General features: G+C 43.4%; 1 protein-coding gene across 7 annotated transcripts in view; it reads right to left on the minus strand.

Annotated features, from left to right (window-relative positions):
- LOC110497603 (DNA (cytosine-5)-methyltransferase 3A) overlaps positions 1 to 20,820 on the minus strand; it is a 68,002-nt gene that overhangs the window by 12,881 nt on the left and 34,301 nt on the right. For 5 of the 7 annotated variants that reach the window (XM_036954575.1, XM_036954573.1, XM_036954574.1 and 2 more), the window contains exons 5-9: positions 17,468 to 17,514; positions 16,491 to 16,637; positions 3,669 to 3,929; positions 1,914 to 2,072; positions 1,538 to 1,645 (exon numbers count right to left, since the gene is read on the minus strand). In XM_036954575.1, the coding sequence (XP_036810470.1) occupies positions 1,538 to 1,645; positions 1,914 to 2,072; positions 3,669 to 3,929; positions 16,491 to 16,637; positions 17,468 to 17,514 (722 nt within the window). The remainder of the gene's footprint in view (positions 1 to 1,537; positions 1,646 to 1,913; positions 2,073 to 3,668; positions 3,930 to 16,490; positions 16,638 to 17,467; positions 17,515 to 20,820) is intronic. The other 2 variants (XM_036954578.1, XM_036954577.1) reach the window with 1 other exon arrangement.

Here is a 20,820-nt window from a genome sequence, read left to right on the forward strand (position 1 = left end):
CGACATTATTGGCACCTCAATAAAGATGAGCAAAAATGACTATAGAAAACAAATAATAGAAACACTTATCTGTATTGTATGCTAATTTTGAAATGATATTATTTAATACTTTTATACTTAACAAGTCATACCCTTTGTCTCTCAAAAAGAATAGGGGTCATAATGATTGGCACCCCTGTTTTCAATACTCCGGCACTCTCCCCTTGCAAGGATAATGGCACTGAGTATTTTTCTAAAATGTTTTATGAGTTGGAGAACACATTGGGAGTGATCTTAGACCAGTCCTCCATACACAATCATTCCAGATCCCTTATGGACGGCCCTCTTCATTTCAAACCCACAGGTTTTCAATGGAGCTCATCAAAATCCAGAAAGAAATGGTTAACAGACCACAAAAATAAAAAATAGCCAAATCAGTTTCCCGGACTTGAACTCCATTGAAAACCTGTGGGTTTGAATTGAAGAGGGCCGTCCACAAGTGCAGACAAAGGATATCAAGGATCTGGGAAGATTGTGTTTTGGAGGACTGGTCTAAGATCCCTTCCAATGTGTTCTCCAATCTCATAACACATTATAGAACAAAAGCCCCCCCCCCCCCCCCCCCCCCCGAGTCATTTTATTAGTAAAATAGAACATACTTTTATATATTTTTTGATCACATACTATTCCGTATTTAAATTATACAGTCTTTTTTTGCTCTTTATCAAGGATGCCAATCATTTTTGGAGGTGAATCTACGAAAATACACTGAGTGTTCAAAACATTAGGAACACTGTTCTAATATCGAGTTACACCCCCTTTTTCCCATCAGACCGGCCCCCAATTTGTTGGGGCGTGGACTCTACAAAAGCCTTCCACGGGGATGCTGTCACATGTTGACTCCATTGCTTCCCCACTTGTGTCAAGTTGGCTGGATGTCCTTTGGGTGGTGGACTATTCTTGATACACACGGGAAACTGTAGAGCGTGAAAAACCCCAGCAGCGTTGCAGTTCTTGACACTAACTGGTGCACCTGGCACCTACTACCAAACCCGGTTCAATGGCACACATACACAATCCACGTCTCAAAAGTCTCAAGGCTTAAAAATCCTTCTTTAAATCTGTCTCCTCACCTTCATCTACACTGATTGAAGTAACATCAATAAGGGATCATAGCTTTCACCTGGATTCACCTGGTCAGTCTAAGTCATGGAAAGAGCAGCTGTTCCTAACGTTTTGTCCACTCAGCAGGTATTATCAGCATCAATCATTACTACCGAGCAGAGCTTCTCGGAGCAATTTTAGAGGACTTGAGGCCCTTTTTCAACAGTCTATCATTTTGAAAGGTGCTGACTAGCAGTATCTTTCAGCACACAAAGCTGGTTTACATGACATTATCGCAATCCAATTACAACCATTAAAAACAGATTCCAATACAGTTCTAGTTGTGAACTGGTTGTAATGACGTAGTTTCAAACAGTTTAGCCCGCTGTGATTGAACGGGGACTTGACCGAACGCTGCAAACGAGCCATAATGAAACTTAGCCCAGTACTTTACCTGAAGCACCTCATAGATGGCTTTCTTATACATGGGCTGCTTGCTGTAGGTGGGCTGGTGGAAGGCGTTGGAGAAGGAACTCAAAGGCAACAGTTTCTCTACACACACCTGTAGGAAAAGAGTAGGCACAGATGAACAACTGAACTTAGAAATGTCTCAATTTCGTTTGTTTTCATTGGTGGAACAGAAAATTCAGTTTTAATGGGCCGTGTTCAGTAGGGCACATGGTAGCAAAATATTTTAAAACGGAAACCATAAATGACTATTCCTTATTGGACAATTAATCCAGGTAGTCCTTCCCAGTTCCATTCTGTTTTCATATGTTTGGTGCCTACTAAACACAACAGTGGTGTGCTGTTTTACAGTTTTTCCTCACCACAGAGAATTTTCCATCGCCGAACCACATGACCCATCGTGTCCCCTCGGCAGCTCGGCTGCGTCCGGTCATCCACCAGGAGACAATACGACCAGGCCACCAGGAGAACCCCCTCAGCTTCCCCCACACCAGCTCCCCAATGCTGAAACCACGCCCATCCTACAAGACAACAGCAACAGTAAGCAACAACACCAGGAGAACCCCCTCAGCTTCCCCCACACCAGCTCCCCAATGTTGAAACCACGCCCGTCCTACAGGGATGAGATCATCACATATACATACTGACTTGCTTAGTTAAATAAAGGTTAAGTTATAACACATTTTTTGATTAAATAGAAAATGTTCCTTGTCAATCTACACACAATACCCCATAGTGACAAAGAGAAAACAGTTTTTTAGCAAATGTATTACAAATTAAAAAAAACAGAAATACCTTATTTACATAAGTATTTCAGACCCGAGCTCAAAACTCGAATTTGAGCTCAGGTGCATCCTGTTTCCACTGATCATCCTTGACATGTTTACAACTTGGAGTCCACATGTGGTAAATTCAATTGATTGGATAAAATTTGGAAAGGCACACACCTGTCTATATAAGGTCCCACCATTGACAGTGCATGTCAGAGCAAAAACCAAGTCATGAGTTCCAAGGAATTGTCCGTAGAGCTCCGAGACAGGATTGTGTCAAGGGACAGATCTGAGGAAGGGTACCAAAATATTTCTGCAGCAATGAAGGTCCCCAAGAACACAGTGGCCTCCATCATTCTTAAATGGATGAAGTTTGGAACCACCAAGACTCTTCCTAGGAGCTGGCCGCCCAGCCAAAAACCAAATGGGCACTCTGACAGAGCTCCAGATTTACTCTGTGGAAATGGGAGAAACTTCCAGAAGGACAGCCATCTCTGTAGCATTCCACCAATCAGGCCTTTATGGTAGAGTGGCCAGACAGAAGCCAGTCCTCAGTAAAAGGCAAATGACAGCCCGCTTGGAGTTTGCCAAAAGGCACCTAAAGGACTCTCAGACCATGAGAAACAAAATTTTCTGGTCTGAAGAAACCAAGATTGAACTCTTTGGCCTGAATGCCAAGCGTCACGTCTGGAGGAAACCTGGCACCATCCGGTGAAGCATGGTGGTGTCAGAATCATGCTGTAGGGATATTTTTCAGCGGCAGGGACTGGGACACTAGTCAGGATCGAAGGAAAGATGAATGGCGCAAAGTACAGAGAAATCCCTGATGAAAACCTAGTCCAGAGTGCTCAGGACCTCAGACTGGGGTGAAGGAACACCTTACAACAGGACAACGACACTAAGCACACAGCCAAGACAACGCAGGAGTGGCTTCGGGACAAGTCTCTGAACGTCCTTGAGTGGCCCAGCCATAGACCGGACTTGAACCCGATTGAACATCTCTGGAGAGACTAGAAAATAGCTGTGCAGCGATTCTCCCCATCCAACCTAACAGACCTTGAGAGGATCTGGGAGAAACTCCCCAAATAAAGGTGCGCCAAGCTAGTAGCATCATACCCAAGAATCAAGGCTGTAATCACTGCCAAGGCAGTTCAACAAAGTACTGAGTAAAGGGTCTGAATACTTATGTAAATGTGATAATCCAGTTTTAAATCGTTTTTATAAATTTGCAATTAAAAAAATATTTTTTTTGCTTCGTCATTATGGGGTATTGTGTGTAGATTGATGAGGATTTATTTGTGACGTAACAAAATGTGGAAAACGTCATTGTGCTCGTCTTGTGTTTACCTCGTACTCAGGCTCAGTATCAGCTGTCTTGGGTGATGTCTTGTCACCTCCTGCCATGGCGACAGGTTCAGGTGTGGTGGCCACCGTCGGGGACGCTGGGTCTGTGGGCTGCTGTTGTTGTTGTTGTTGTTGTTGCTGCTGCTGCTGTTGTTGGTTGTGTGTGATTACTGACACTTCTTCTTTCTGTTGTGGCTCAGGCTCCATCTCCTCATGGTCCTCCATTGCGTTCATCACTGACACCAGCAGGGCCTTTTTCTCTGCCTGAAACACCACAGAGGAAAAGGAGAGGTCAGTTCTCTCTGCCTGAAACATACTCAGATACGTTTATCCAAAGTTACTTACAGTACATTCTTAGAAAAAAGGGTTCCAAAATGGTCCTTTGGCTGCCCCATAGTAGAAGCCTTCTTGGTTCCAGGTAGAACCATTTTTGGTTCCAGGTAGAACCCATTTGGGTTCCATGTAGAACACTCTGTGGAAAGGGTTGTACATGGAACGCAAAAGGGTTCAACCTGGAACCAAAAAGGGTTTTCCTATGGGGACAGTCAAAGAGTGTAGTGTAGTTTTTTCTAAGAGTGTAGTGTGTGCACAGAATTACATATAGGAACCACTTTCTATTTAATAGGATCTGTGTGTCAGTACATACATTATTTGTATGGGTGGCCAAGTTTTAAACGAATCCACAACTCTGACATTGTAAGTGCCATGCCCTACACACTAAGCTACAAAGGGATCGCCATGTACAGTTCAGCACATTTAAAATACTCTCGTGGAGTAATGTCAATCAGAAATCTTCTGACAATAACCCATGTAATGAAACACATTTCTTAATGTATTTTATACTGAACAAAAACATAAACTAAACACAACATGTAACGTGTTGGTCCCATGTTTCATGAGCTGAAACAAAAGTTCCCAGAAATGTTCCATACGCACAAAAATATAATTTTTCAAAAATGTTGTGCACAAATTTGTTTACATCCCTGTTACTGACCACTTCTCCTTTGCCAAGATAATCCATCCACCTGTCAGATGTGGCATATCAAGAAGATGATTAAACAGTATGATCATTACACAGGTGCACCTTGTGCTGGGGACTATAAAAGGCCACTCTAAAATGTGAAGTTTTGTCGCACTACACAATGCCACAGATGTCTAAAGTTGAGGGAGCATGCAATTGGCATGCTGACTGCAGGAATGTCCACCAGAGCTGTTGGCAGAGAATTTCATGTCCATTTCTCTATCATAAGCCGCCACCAACGTCGCTTTAGAGAATTTGGCAGTACATCCAACTAGCCTCACATCCGCAGACCACGTGTAACCACACCAGCCCAGGACCTCCACATCTGGCTTCTTCACCTGCGGGATTGTCTGAGACCAACCACCCGGACAGCTGATGAAACTGTGGGTTTGCACAAGCAAAGAATTTTTGCACAAACTGTCAGAAACTGTCTCAGGGAAGCTCATCTGCATGATCGTCATCCTCACCAGGGTCTTGACCTGACTGCAGTTCGGCTCTTCATGGATGAATCCTGGGTTTCAAATGTACCAGGCAGATGGCAGAGAGTGTATGGCGTCGTGTGGGCGAGGGGTTTGCTAATGTCAACGTTGTGAACAGAGTGCCCCATGGTAGCGGTGGGGTTATGGTATGGGAAAACATGAACTACGGACAATGAACACAATAGCATTTCATCGATGGCAATTTGAAAGCACAGAGATACGAGATCCTGAGGCCCATTGTCATGCCATTCATCTGCTGCCATCACCTCATGTTTCAGTATGATAATGCACGGCCCCATGTCGCAAGGATCTGTACACAATTCCTGGAAGATGAAAAAGTCCCAGTTGGCCTGCGTACTCACCAGACATGTCACCCATTGAGCATGTTTGGGATGCTCTGGATCTACGTGTACGACAGCGTGTTCCAGTTCCCGCCATTAACCAGAAACTTCGCACAGCCATTGAAGAGGAGTGGGACAACATTCCACAAGCCACAATCAACAGCCTGATCATCTCAATGCGAAGGAGATGTGTCGCGCTGCATGAGGCAAATGGTATTCACAGCGGATACTGACTGGTTTTCTGATCTGTGACCAACAGATGCATATCTGTATTCCCAGTCATGTGCAATCCATAGATTTGGCCCTAATTTATTTATTTCAATTGACCGATTTCCTTATATGAACTGTAACTCAGTAAAGTCTTTGAAATTGTTGCATGTAGCGTTTTATATTTTTGTACAGGGTACATCCTGTGTAAACATTATGCTAACCTGTATGAAGGTAAAAGGAATCCAAAATGCTTCAGTATCCAGCACTAGCGACTGTTCGCTAGCGACTGTTCAAACGCATAGTGTACTTCCTGTCGTGTCGAGAGAACTGCTATCTGCGAACCAATACCTAAACCAAACGTTATCTGTGTAGCTAGTGGCTCCTGGCAGTAGAGGAAGAGTTCACTGGGTTTGTGGTACCTAACACTGAAACATTAGGTCAAACACAAGCCGGCAAGCCGGACCTAGACATGACTTAAGCCTCTCACACTAAATCCCCAACAGCTGCACTCATCCTACTGTAGTCTGTCTCTCTCGGTTTCTCTCTCTCACTCTCACTCACACACACACACACACACACACACACACACACACACACACACACACACACACACACACACACACACACACACACACACACACACACACACACACACACACACACACACACACACACACACACACACACACACACACACACACACACACACACACACACACACGTGAATGCCCTTCACAGCTGCACTCATTCCATCGCTCTGGTCCAAAATCTTTCTCAGGTTTCTCTCACACGCAAGTGTGTGTGTGTGTGTGTGTGTGGAGGGGTAGGGTGCAGAGGAGGGAGAGGAGAGGGCTGGGAACAAACCCTAAACCCCCATCTCAGCGGTCTCGCTGTGCCTCTCGCCCTCCATACAGTAGGCCCCGAGGGGGTGAGGGTGGGAGGGCATGGGGAGGGCCAGTGGGGCAGAGCAGAAACATGTGGTGTTCAATCAAGAGGCTCTACTCTAGTTTATAAATATCTTCTGTAGAGTAGAAGTAGTGGACGACTGCCCGGTTCAAAGCCCTCCTCAACCATATGTGTTAGAGTTGGCTTAGCTCCTAGAATGCAGGCAGCCGGGGATGAGGTGTGTATAGGAGAGAAAAGGTGTTTGCTTGTAAAAACACTGTTTTTTTCTAACTATGATATAATTAACTTATTTACTATGTTTTGATGAACACATGAGTCAGGGGATGAGCAGAGCATCTGAATCAAACACTGATTCAAACAAACTTCTGAATCAAACACACTGATTCAAACACGGATTCAACAAACTTCGGAACAGAACATTCTGATTCAAACAAATTGATTCAAATAAAATCTCAATCTACGATCTATTTACAGTGATAAAGTTTTACTACATGGTCTTGTGCAGCCAAAGAATTGAGTTGGTGCCAAGAGCATTCATGCCAAGTCAAATCTGTTAATACAACTCTACTGTGTTTACAATTTGGCACAACAAAGGAAACTCTGCTAATCAAAGGGAAAAAAATGTAAAAGTATCTAAGTTCAATCGGTTCAGACTCATTGCTAATGTAGTAGGCCATCTGGTGGGACAGTAAGTAAGCATACCACCCTGTAGCCCACTGCTGGCTTTCCTCTGAAGCTACGCAGGGTCGGTCCTGGTCGGGAGACCAGATGCTGCTGGAAATGGTGTTGGAGGTCCAGTAGGGGGCACTCTGGTCTAAGGAGATCCCCAGGGCAGTGAAGGGGACATTGCCCTGCATATGATGCTGTCTATCGGATGGGATGTTAAAATGACTCACTGTTGTCGCTCAAGATCCCATGGCACTTGACGTAAGAGTAGGGGTGTTAACCCCGGTGTCCTGGCTAAATTCCCAATCTGGCCCTCACACCATCATGGCCACCTAATCATCCCCAGCTTCCAATTGGCTCATTCTACCCTCCTGTAATTCTCCCCCATCTTACAAGTAAAATAAGGGTCAGTAAGTTCAGGGGGATTTCAAAGAAAGTGAGGAAAATCCTGTAGCCTAATGTGGTGGTCATTTTGGCAAGTTTGGGGGAGTAACTGCTCTCTCCGGGTTGCTGCTAGTGGGTTATTTATCTTCAAAATCAATGGAAAACTGACTCTACCAAAGTCTGGTGGGGGAGGAGTAGAGTACAGGGGCTATAAGAACCAGATATCTGTCTCTGGCCTTTTCCCCCAGTTGTAAATGCCCCCTTTTGAGGGCCTCTCTCTCGTATGAGTGCAGCTACACCAGGCAGGCAGCCTGCAAGACGGGCTCTCTAGAGCAAAGGAGGTAGTAGAGAGAAGAGACAAGGCAGTATTTATCATCTAGACACGCTGCCACTGACAACCTCAGAAATACCAGCTAGCAGCACCTACAGCGACTTCAGGAAGTATTCACACTCCTTGTCTTTTCCCACATGTTGTTGTGTTACCGCCTGAATTTAAAACGGATTAAATTAAGATTTATTTTGTCGCTGGCCTTTTTGTCACCCCCATAATATCAAAGTGGAATTACGTATTTAGTCATTTTTTACAAATTAATAAAAACTGGAAAACTAAAATGTCTTGAGTCAATAAGTATTCAAATCCTTTGTTATGGCAAGCCTAAATAGGTTCAGGAGTAAACATTTTCTTAACAAGTCACATAATAAGTTGCATGGACTATGTGCAATAATGGTGTTTAACATAAAAAAAAATTTTGACTACCTCATCTCTGTACCCCACACATACAATTATCTGGAAGGTCCCTCAGTCGAGCACTTACAACGTTTAATGGCTGTGATAGGAGAACTGAGGATTACATTGTAACATTGTAGTTACTCTACAATACTAACCAAAATGACAGAGTGAAAAGAAGATAGCCTGGACAAAATTTAAAATATTCCAAAACATGATTCCTGTTCCAACAAGGCACTAAAGTAATATTGCAAAAAATGTGGCAAAGCAACTCACTTTTTGTCCTGAATACAATGTGTTTTGTTTGGGCAAATCCAATAGAACTAATTCCTGAGTACCTCTCCATATTTTCAAGCAGAGTGGTGGCTGCATCATGATATGGGTATGCTTGTAATCGTTAAGGACTAGGGAGTTTTTCAGGATAAAAAAATTTACAGAGTGGGGCTAAGCACAGACAAAATCCTAGAGGAAAACCTGGTTCAGTCTGCTTTCTACCAGACACTGAGAGATTAATTTGCCTTTCAGCAGGACAACAACCTAAAACACAAGGCCAACTTTACACTGGAGTCGCTTACCAAGAAGACAGTGAATGTTCCTGAGTGGCCGATTACATTTGCTTGAAAATCTATGGCAAGACTTGAAAATGGTTGTCTGGCAATGATCAACAACCAAGTTGACAGAGATTGAAGAACTTCGAAAATAATAAGGGGCAAATATTGTACAATACAGGTGTACAAAGCTCCTAGAGATTTACCCAGAAAGACTCACAGCTGTAATCACTGCCGGTGATTCTAACATGTATTGATTGACTCAGGGGTGTAAATACTTATGTAAATTACACATTTCTGTATTTCATTTGATACATTTGAAAACATTTCTAAAAACATGTTTTCACTTTGTCATTATGGGGTATTGTGTGTAGATGGGTGAGAATTTATTACAAGTAATCTAACAATTTCCCAACAACTACCTAATACACACAAATCTAAAGGGATGGAATAAGAATATGTACATATAAATACATGGATGACCGATGGCCGAGCGGCATAGGCAAGATGCAATAGTTGATATAAGATACAGTATATACATATGAGTAATGTAAGATATGTAAACATTATTAAAGTGTCATTGTTTAAAGTGACTAGTGAGTCTCAATGTAGGGCAGCAACCTCTCTGAGTTAGTCATTTCTGTTTAGCAGTCTGATGGCCTTGAGATAGAAGCTGTTTTTCAGTCTCTCGGTCCCAGCTTTGATGCACCTGTACTGACCTCACCTTCTGGATGGTAGCGGGGTGAACAGGCAGTGGCTCGGGTGGTTGTTGTGCTTGATGATCTTTATGGCCTTCCTGTGACATCGGGCGGTTAGGTGTCCTGGAGGTAATGCGTTGTGCAGACCTCACTACCCTCTGGAGAGCCTTACGGTTGTGGGCAGTGCAGTTTCCGTACCAGGCGGTGATACGGCCCGACAGGATGCTCTCAATTGTGCATCTATAAAAGTTTGTCAGGGTTTTTGGTGACAAGCTACATTTCTTCAGTCTCCTGAGGTTGAAGAGGCGCTGTTGTGCTTTCTTCACCACATTGTCTGTGTGGGTGGACCATTTCAGTTTGTCTGTGATGGGTACGCCGAGGAACTTAACTGTCCACCTTCTCCACTACTGTCAATGGGTGACATGTCTAGTGAGTATGCAGGCCATGGAAGAACTGGGGCATTTTCAACTTCCAGGAATTGTGTACAGATCCTTGCGACATGGGACCGAGCATTATCATGCCTAAACGTGATGTGATGGCAGCGGATGAATGGCACAATGGGCCTCAGGATTTTGTCACGGTATCTCTGTGCATTCAAATTACCATCGAAACAATTCAATTGTGTTCATTCTCCGTAGCTTACGCCAGCCACTACCATAACCCCACACCACCATGGGACACACTGTTCATAACGTTGACATCAGCAAACCGCTCAACCACACAACGCCATACATGTGGTCTACGGTTGTGAGGCCGGTTGGACGTACTGCCAAATTCTCTAAAACAACGTTGGAGGCAGCTTATGGTAGAGAAATGAACATGCAATTATTTCAGTCAGCATAACAATTGCACGATCCCTCAAAACTTGAGACAACATTCTGTTGCGCGACAAAACAGCAGATTTTAGAGTGTCCTTTTATTGTCCCCAGCACGAGGTGCACCTGTGTAATGATCATGCCGTTTAATCAGCTTCTTCATATGCCAGACCTGTCAGGTGAATGGATTATCTTGGCAAATGAGAAATGCTCACTAACAGGGATGAAATACACATTTGTGCACAACATTTCTGGGATCTTCTATTTCAGTTCACGAAACCTGGGACCAACATTTTATATTTTTGTTCAGTGTACTGTCTGTACCTGGGTGTGATTGCAATATGGGTTAGTTTAATGATGAAAAAGCCTTCCATTCCTCTGACTGACTTCCTGACTGTGGACATGTCGAGGACACAATAGAAGGGAAACTTCTCACGTCCCTGTAGTTCTGTACACCATGACACCCCCCAGCGCAACTACATGGTGATAGACTGCAAAGTCAGGCAATAAGAACTGCTACTCATTCATAGACTGGCTCTGTTACAGTTTCCATGTATGTGTACTGTACACCAATGGCTATGCTTTCTTACATATACCAAGGGCTATGTTATTACTGTAGTAACTACAGTGTTACTACAAAGGCATAAGAGCAGCTTCGTGTCTAGTGTTACCAGATGAAATAACTAAAGGGCTGACCTAGTCATTTGTCTCACACAACGTCCTCTCTACACAACTGCACATTGTCTTGTGGAATTATATCTATCTGTATACTACTATATGACAGGCTGGGTTTTGTATTTGCAACGCAATAGACACAACCATCTTTGAAAGCTGCTTTCAGGCCGGAATTGAACCCCTTAAAATGCCTCCACACACAGATTAAGAGAGCAGAACCACGTGTAGCAATGTGGCAATAGAATTCATTAGCTCAGATCTTTGCCATTATGCCCGACAATGGCTGTGTATTTTTATTACTGACCGGGGGTCTTTGCATGCACACACGCAGAGCCCCCCCCCCCCCCCCCTCCACACACACAGCGGGTCACACATCCAAAAAGACGCCACCTGGTCCCCATTGTATTAGGTCCTCTTAGGAGACAATTAGGAATATTACAGGGTCAGTCATGAATATATAAACATAGTTCGCTATGAATCCACAAGTGGCATTCTTAAAACTGCCTCCTGAGGAGCTTGGTTAAATGGCTTTATAAATAACTTGAAAAGCTTTTAATCATCTGAAAAGGAGTTTCCATGAAGACATTTTACCATGTAAAGTATTAAAGTATGCGATTAATCTGTAAAAAAATAAAAATCCATACACAATTCTATAGATCTATAGAATTACAACAGTCTACAACAAAGAAGGTGATTAGAAAAGTGTTATTCTGGTGTGTTTTAAGAGTAAATTAACCACTGATAACACATGGGATGGGGGGTGGGGCCTAGTAGTGAACTTTCTCCCAGTTCAGCCGGTTCAGTTATTCAACCGCCACAATCAAAACTTCCCAGCTGCAAACTATTTGTCAGAACATGTATAACGTACGTATAACTATTCAAATCTATAATGGATGTGTGATCGTGTACATACACATTCAATGTATTGTATAAGCATGTAGCTTATCTAAACAGAAAAAAAGACTAACACAAGTGATATAACATGTACAGTAATACATAACTCTTACTGCCATTGGTGTTAAACAGAAATAACTAACTCTTAATGCTACTGCTGTTAAACAGAAATAACTCTTACTGCCATTGGTGTTAAACAGAAATAACTAACTCTTACTGCCACTGCTGTTAAAGCAGAAATAACTAACTCTTACTGCCACTGCTGTTAAAACAGAAATAACTAACTCTTACTGCCACTGCTGTTAAAACAGAAATAACTAACTCTTACTGCCACTGCTGCTAAAACAGCAATAACCAACTCTTACTGCCACTGCTGCTAAAACAGAAATAACTAACTATTACTGCCACTGTTGTTAAAACAGAAATAACTAACTCTTACTGCCACTGTTGTTAAAACAGAAATAACTAACTCTTACTGCCACTGTTGTTAAAACAGAAATAACTAACTCTTACTGCCACTGTTGTTAAAACAGAAATAACTAACTATTACTGCCACTGCTGTTAAAACAGAAATAACTAACTCTTACTGCCACTGCTGTTAAAACATAAATAACTAACTCTTACTGCCACTGTTGTTAAAACAGAAATAACTAACTATTACTGCCACTGTTGTTAAAACAGAAATAACTAACTCTTACTGCCACTGCTGTTAAAACAGAAATAACTAACTCTTACTGCCACTGCTGTTAAAACAGAAATAACTAACTATTACTGCCACTGCTGTTAAAACAGAAATAACTCTTAGTGCCACTGCTGTTAAACAGGAAACACCTTCTGCACAAAACACCGCTCTAGATCACGTTCTTCCCGTCTCAAAAAACTTTTTTTTTTCAAGCATGAGCACTTTTTCTCAGCACTTCTACAAATCACTGTGCTCTCACTTTCCTTTTTCTAAGTGACGGTTTCCCTTTAAGCTGCCGAGGGAGAGCAGATGGTCTCTAGTGGAAATACCTTAAATCAGCATATTCCCCTCGCTGTACGCGGGCTAATCTCTCATGCACACTAACCACCACCATGTTATCGAACAAATAATGCAATGCACATACCCATACACGCCAACACACGACCCTTTTAATCCAATGTAGGGCTGCAATTTTTTACCCCCCACTCGGGGTAGAGGAGATCGCTCAAAAAAAAGAAGAGAAAGAAGCATGAACATTTCTTTGTCTGGGAATTCAGGGTCAGGTGACTGCCGACAGGAATTCTGGTTGGCTAGAGAGGATTTGCAAAATGTTGGCGGAGAGCCAAGAGGCTGTCTTGCAAGCAGGGCTGGAAATTTGCAGCAAACCTCATCTTCACAGAGTTCATTTCCATAGCTGAGGCTGGGGGAGGGGTTAGGAGAAGAATGAGGGGTGGGAGGAAGGAGAGAAAAGTCCACTCACTGTAACACAACGAAAGGCACATAAAACGAGGGATCGTTTCTCTCGCTCTCTCTCTGCGAAAGCGGAAGAAGAGAGCAGAAAGGGATTCTTCCCCTTTAAGCTAACCCTTTCAGTTAAGAAATCTCCTCTTCCTCTCCTCCTCCTTCCCCCGTCAGCTCTAGCAGCACAGTGAACCTGATGCCCTGTCCCCAGCAGCAACAACACAGTCAAAACCAGCAAGCTTCTTTACCTTCTCTGTTAAGTCCTGAGCACAGGGCTGCAATGCCACCACTACAAATGCATCCTTTTGGAATTATATCATTATAATTATATTATTATATCTCAATAACAAAATACTGACTATTTATTTTTACACATGCATATTTATGTGCAGTGTCCTCTTATGTCATCTTGTGATTTTTAAATCCTTTATGTGAAAGAAAAACAGCCTCTGAGTTGCCTAGACCCAGGTGCCTGTTTCTCTGGTTCTTTACAGCGGTTCACTTGTGAGACCCCAGCATGTCCTGCTAATTTGCCAATATTTCCCCCCACCAGACACTTTTATGGGTTCTCCCCAAGCCTGCTCCAATGGCAGAACTGAGTACTGGAGGGGGGAGGATACAGAATGGTAGGCCCGATCTTGTTGCCATGGACACAGCCACTCATTATGTAACAGTGAGTCTCACTACATGTTCCTGACATGAAGAAGGGAGGGAGGGAGGGAGGGAGGGAGGGAGGGAGGGAGGGAGGGAGGGAGGGAGGGAGGGAGGGAGGGAGGGAGGGAGGGAGAAACAGAGAGGGGAGAAGGGAGGGAGAGAGAAACAGAGAGAGAGAAAGAGACAGAGAGCCTGAGATAGAGAGAGAGAGAGAGAGAGAGAGAGAGAGAGAGAGAGAGAGAGAGAGAGAGAGAAAGAAAGAAAGAAAGAAAGAAAGAAAGAAAGAAAGAAAGAGAGAAAGAAAATGAGCAAGAGAGAGAGATTGAGAGAGAGAGAGTGATTTACAAGGATACATTTACAAGGATTTATGACATATTGTTTATGGAAAGAGTTATGAATGATCTGAAATGAAATCACACAAATCACTACATGTTCCTGATGTGAAGGAGGAGAGAGGAGAGAGAGAGAGAGAGAGAGAGTGAAGAACAAACACCATTGTAAATACAACCCATATTTATGTTTATTTATTTTCCCTTTTGTACTTGAACTATTTGCACATCGTTACAACACCGTATATTGCCAAAATATGACATTTGAAATGTCTCTATTCCTTTGGAACTTTTGTGAGTGCAATGTTTAGTGTTCATTTTTATTTATTTATTTACTTTCTATTTCACTTGCTTTGGCAATGTAAACATATGTTTCCCATTCCAATAAAGCCCCGAATTGAATTGAGAGAGCGAGAGAGAGAGAGACATTTACGAGGATTTACGACATATCGTTTCGGGAGTTATGAATGATCTGAAACACACAACCTGAACAAGCTGTAAAGCACATTGTCACATCAGGTTAGTAGGATGCTGTGTAGTCACATTCAGGAGGAGGCATGTTTAAATAAATACAAATGCAATAGCCTATTATAGGGGTGTACCACACAACTGCAATATTAACTACACTGAGTGTACAAAACATTAGGAACACCTGCTCTTCCCATTTACATAGACTGACCAGGTGAATCCAGGAGAAAGCTTATGATCCCTTACTGATGTCACCTGTTAAAACCACTTCAATCAGTGTAGATTAGGGTTGAATGGCGGGAACCCGGCTACTGAGACCCACCGGCGTTTACTGCCCAAAGCAACTCTCTTCTCCCGAGATAAATAACCGCGAGGAACCGGTCAATTATACGAAATTATTTATATGAACAGCGTGGCGTGAAATGGAACTGTTAAATGACATGCGATGTTTAAATCTGGCTTGATGAATCAACGCTCAGGGTGGGGACAGACCATCTCGGTACGGAGCGCAGTTCACAACGCACGTAGACCAATCATCTCATCATGGTAACTCTTTTTCAGGCCTACATTTGCTGCAGCATAGCCTATGCTACAGTAATATAATGATCAAATGCGCATCTAATTTACCCATCTCCATCTGGCTTTTTGGGGGTCACCTTGTTTGTTAATGGTAAAGATTGTTTTATTGCAGATGCAGAGTTTTGAAACAGCCTATCATTGCATGTGCTAGCACTCTGGCAGTCTTTCTATCTCTCCGTCAACTCCATTCAAATTGCATTCAAAATAGATGATCCTGTTCTAGATTGATATTTGCCCTATATATAGATATGTAAACGTACAGTCAATAACACAATAGAAACAAATCTATATGCAGTGTGTGCAAATGTGGTAAGAATGATCTTGTAAATTATCTTATTGGTTCGCTCTCCTTAGTTTAGATTCTTACTGGTGAGTAAGATTCACAATTAGCTTATTACATGGCAAATAAACTTAAAATGAGTTTGGATTTAGGTGGAGGCTAGATTAGTCTCTGACTGGGGCAAGTTCACAGCTTGGACCATGACTATAACGTGACTTTGGGCTGTATAGTGGGAACTAAACTGAGGCAACAGAAAACCCGAGTGAGCAACAACAATTAGTGGTCATTTATCATTGGTCGACAATGGTGCACTGAAGTAGGCCCTACAAAGACAGGAAGGAAACTCCAGGAGACTCAAACACCCTACAAAGCCAATGAAATAAATGGTACCTCTATGATAAATCAAATGACCCATCAAATACACTTGGCTGTGAAAGCACCCAACAAATACTGGTTCACTCGGCTATGAATGCCCTGTCTATTGGACTCTTGCTAACACTAACAGACAGGCAGCTCTGAACCATCTGTAGTCCCTGAGACCAGGTTTGAATAACAGGATGGCTAGAGAGGACTGGGAACCAATCATCCCCATAAAAAATCTTTGTGGTCAGCTCTAGAGCCCACACAATCATCCCCAAGACACAATGGGCAGTTTGGGCACCCCTAAGAGTCAAAGCCTGCCAGAGACAGTGGCGAGACAGCCAGCCGGTGGGTGGCACTGTACTCACCTCCATCTTCCATTTAGCCAGCCACTCCTCCCTGGTCCTCTTGCTAATGTAATATGGGTCACCGGCCTGGAAGGTTACTCTGGGAATGGGCCTCTGACGCAGACTGACGGAGCCACGCAGCCTGCCTGTCCCAGGGCCTCCAACTCCCTGTTTAAAGGGATACAAAGAAGAAAACCAAAATAAAGAAATGAACTAACGTATTAGTTTGATGTTTGTTTGCTCTGCTAAGATGTTGCATGTTTGCAGAGGAGGAAGATGACGCAAGCAAAGTTTCATGCTATCACTGCTGAAACTGCTGGCTAATACGGCAGCTAGCAAGGCGGAGTAGCAATTCTTTGCTATTTTTCTTTTTGGGGTGTGGGGGGATGAGGTGTGTGATCCAGAAAGAGATGATGACTCGTTCACAAAACTGTAGCCCAATGCAGACAATGTGCAATTGGTCAAACAGCAAGGAGCACAAACTGTCTCTTCCAGAGCCGTGGCAACCCGCTACAGTCTCAACCAATCGCCGCCTGGCGTGGCGAGCCTGCTTGACGCCATCGACTAACGCGAGGACCTTCCGTGTCGGACTGAGCACCAAAGTGTATTTGATATGTCAGATCTATACTCCATTAGGTACCATTTCACAAGTCCAAGAGGTCGTGATGTTATACAAATCATCTACTAAAGGAAACCTTCCCCCTAGTCCAGCATCACCATCACCTAACATGCGGTCCGTCCTAACGAAGGCCCTGACTGAGGCTACACCCTCTTCCAGGAGCCTCTACTTCAACACTCCCCATCAAGCATAGACTTGATGTAAGCATTCACTGGAGGGCGTTTCCACCATTGTTAAATCCATGCCAGAAGCTAAGAAACTGTACAAGTGCACACTTCACGAGAAGGGTGGAGAATCGACACACCTACAGAGACCGAGTCATTGATTGACTGACGACGTAACACAGAACACAGCAGAATGAAGACAGTGGATGACGTACCTCGTTCTTGATTGCATCCACTCCCTCCTCCTCCTTCTGCTCCACATCTAGAGGGAAACACAGTGAGTCACATAGGAGCAATCAATCAATAATGTACCTTTGGCCTAGCCAATAGTCACAGTAGTCTCGCTGGCCAGCCTCAGCAGCTATGAGAAGACTACAGTCACAGTAGCTATAGTCACCTTAGCATCTGGCGAGAAAACAGCAAATCAGCCACAGAGGACCAATGGATCCCCTCAATCATTCATAGGAGTCTACCTGTAGGCAAGTCACAACTCAAGGCTAGATAGTCACAGTAGTTTAACCTCTGGAGAAAAACACAGCGAGTCAGCAACACAAGAGCAATGTTCACCTCAATCATTCATAAGAGTTCTACCTGACCTGTAAGCTAGTCACGCGTGGGCTAGCTAGTCACAATTGCCTGCCACCTTAGCACCTGATATCAATGTCTGCAGACCGGGTCAGAAGTCTATTCACCCCCCATGGCCCTATTGTCTCAGGGATGTTAGACGTGTCAGAATGACGATAGCTGTCTGGACTCTGGAGACAATGGTCATGGCCCCTGAGGATGACCTTAATTTTCTCTGATTCAGACTCTCAGGCCAAACATGAATCCATTAACTGACAGGTAGAAAATAAAACCAGAGGTAACCGAACATCTCTGTTGTAGGCCCTTTCATAACTGAAGCTCAGACACCATAGTGTGCTGAATGAGAAAGAATAGACCTATAGACCCAGGCCTGCCGGAAAGCGTGTGGCGAGGCGACATTTGCCACAGCACTTTTCAATCAGGTGTGACACCACTTTTGATTTACTTTTGTAAAATATATTGACGCAAAGCTTCAAAAAGCAGTGCAAAGTACTGTTTTTTTAGACTGATCTGCCTCATCATTTGTCAACTCGCGCACAATTAGTAGGCTCTCTGTGTGTCTTGAGCAATCAGATTCACAGAAATCTCAGGTCGCACAGAACTCAAGGCTTGCTCTCCACTTTCCTCCGATATTTATTTAGCTAGCGCGATAACACATCACTCCCGACAGACACAAGCAAAAGCTCTTACATAGATGTAGCAGCCTAGAAACACAAGCGATCTGACATGCTGTATTGCATGGAAACTAGACTATTTTTCAGTCTGATCAACTGAAAGCTACTAGCAACAGCAGTTGCATAGTCTAGCCTACTATGCACCCTGTCCCTCTGGCCAGGGTAAACGAAGCAGTAACGTTGTGTATTTATAGCCCTTTGTTTGTGAGAAAACTGGGATCCATTTGATTTGTATTCAAACTCAGGCTGACTAGGCTACCTAGACTTTTTTGATCCACAATTATTAACTAGAATTAATGAATAAACAAAATAACATAGACTGTGAGTACATTTTTTATTAGGCTTACAGTTGCATAGGGCAGGACTACATGATGCAAATCTGCATAAAGCTAGCTCAGCCCTGTGAGTTTTATTGTCCAATCATGTTGCTTTTTCTGTGTCTGTGTATAAGAAATTCCTCTAGTCCTTTAAAATATAATTAATATCAACAAGTACAAGTTTTCTGCAGTTTGACAGGGTTTGCATCCTCCAGAAGGACATGAGATTTTCTAGCTTTAAAAAAAAACACATCATAGCCCTTTTAACAACAGATTAATCAAGTCATACTGTATAAGTTCTGGAGTTTTATCTGGTTAGGTTACCAGATCAGGGAAAACTACGGCTCTGCTCTTTTGCACACCAATATCTCAATACCTGTACATGACCATCTGATAATTTATCACTCCAGTGTTAATCTGCAAAATTGTAACTATTCGCCTACCTCCTCACGCCTTTTGCACACAATGTATATAGACTCTCTTTTTTTCTACTGTGTTATTGACTTGTTAATTGTTTACTCCATGTGTAACTCTGTGTTGTCTGTTCACACTGCTATGCTTTATCTTGGCCAGGTCGCAGTTGCAAATGAGAACTTGTTCTCAACTAGCCTACCTGGTTAAATAAAGGTGAAATATTTTTTAAATATTTTTTTAAACGGGTCACAGAATTCAGAGACTTAACAAAGAGCTGCAGTTCGTTTCAGCCACTCCTGCATTGTCTTTGGCTGTGTGCTTAGGGTTGGAAGGTGAACCTTCGCCCCAGTCTGAGGTCCTGAGCGCACTGTAGCAGGTTTTCATCAAGGATCTCTCTGTACTGGGGCCTCCCGAGTGTGCAGCGTTCTAAGGCACTGCATCACAATGCTAGATTGCGTCACTACAGACCCGGGTTCGATCCCGTGCTTTATCACAACCGGCCGTGATCGGGAGTCCCATAGGGCTGGCTTCCGGGTTAAGCCGGCGGGTGTTAAGAAGTGCGGTTTGGTGGTCATGTTTCGGAGGACGCATGACTCGGCCTTCGCCTCCCGAGGCAGTTGGGGAGTTGCAGCGATGAGACAAGATAGAAATTGGGGAGAAAACGGGTGTAAAAAAATACAAAAAAAGGATCTCTCTGTACTTTGCTCTGTTCATCTTTCCCTCGATCTTGACTAGTCTTTCAGTATCTGCCGCTGAAAAACATCCCCGCAGCATGATGCTGCCACCACCATGCTTCACCGTAGGGATGGTGCCAGGTTTCCTCCAGATGTGACGCTTGGCATTCAGGTCAAAGTGTTTAATCTTGGTTTCATCAGATCAGAGAATCTTGTTTCTCATGGTCAGAGTCCTCCAAGCAAGCAGTCATGTGCCTTTTACTGAGGAGTGGCTTCCGTCTGGTCACTCTGCCATAAAGGCCTGATTGGTGGTGTTGCAGAGATGGTTATCCTTCTGGAAAGTTCTCCCATCTCCACAGAAGAACTCTGGAGCTTTTTCAGTGACCATCGGGTTCATGGTCACCTCCCCGACCAAGGCCATTATCCCCAAATAGCTCAGTTTGGCTGAGAGGGGCCAGCTATAGGAAGAGTCTTGGTGGTTCCAAACGTCTTACATTTAAGAATGATGGAGACCACTGTGTTCTTGGGGACCTTCACTGCTGCAGAAATGTTTTGGTTTTGTGCCTCGACACAATCCTGTATCGGAGCTCTACGGACAATTCCTTCAACCTCATGGCTTGGTTTTTGCTCTGACATGCGCTGTCAACTGTGGGACCTTATATAGACAGTTGTGTTCCTTTCCAAATCATTTCCAATCAATTGAATTTACCACAGGTGGATGCCAATCAATTGTAGAAACATCTCAAGGATGACCAATGGAAACAGGATGAACCTGAGCTCAATTTCGAGTCTCATAGCAAAGGGTCTGAATACTTTTGCGAATAAGGTATTTCTGTTTTTTATATTTAATAAAAACCTGTTTTCTCTTTGTCATTATTGGGTATTGTATGTAAATTGATGAGGG

This window comes from Oncorhynchus mykiss, chromosome 19, assembly GCF_013265735.2.
Source record: "Oncorhynchus mykiss isolate Arlee chromosome 19, USDA_OmykA_1.1, whole genome shotgun sequence".
In the NCBI taxonomy this organism is placed as follows: Eukaryota; Metazoa; Chordata; class Actinopteri; order Salmoniformes; family Salmonidae; genus Oncorhynchus; species Oncorhynchus mykiss.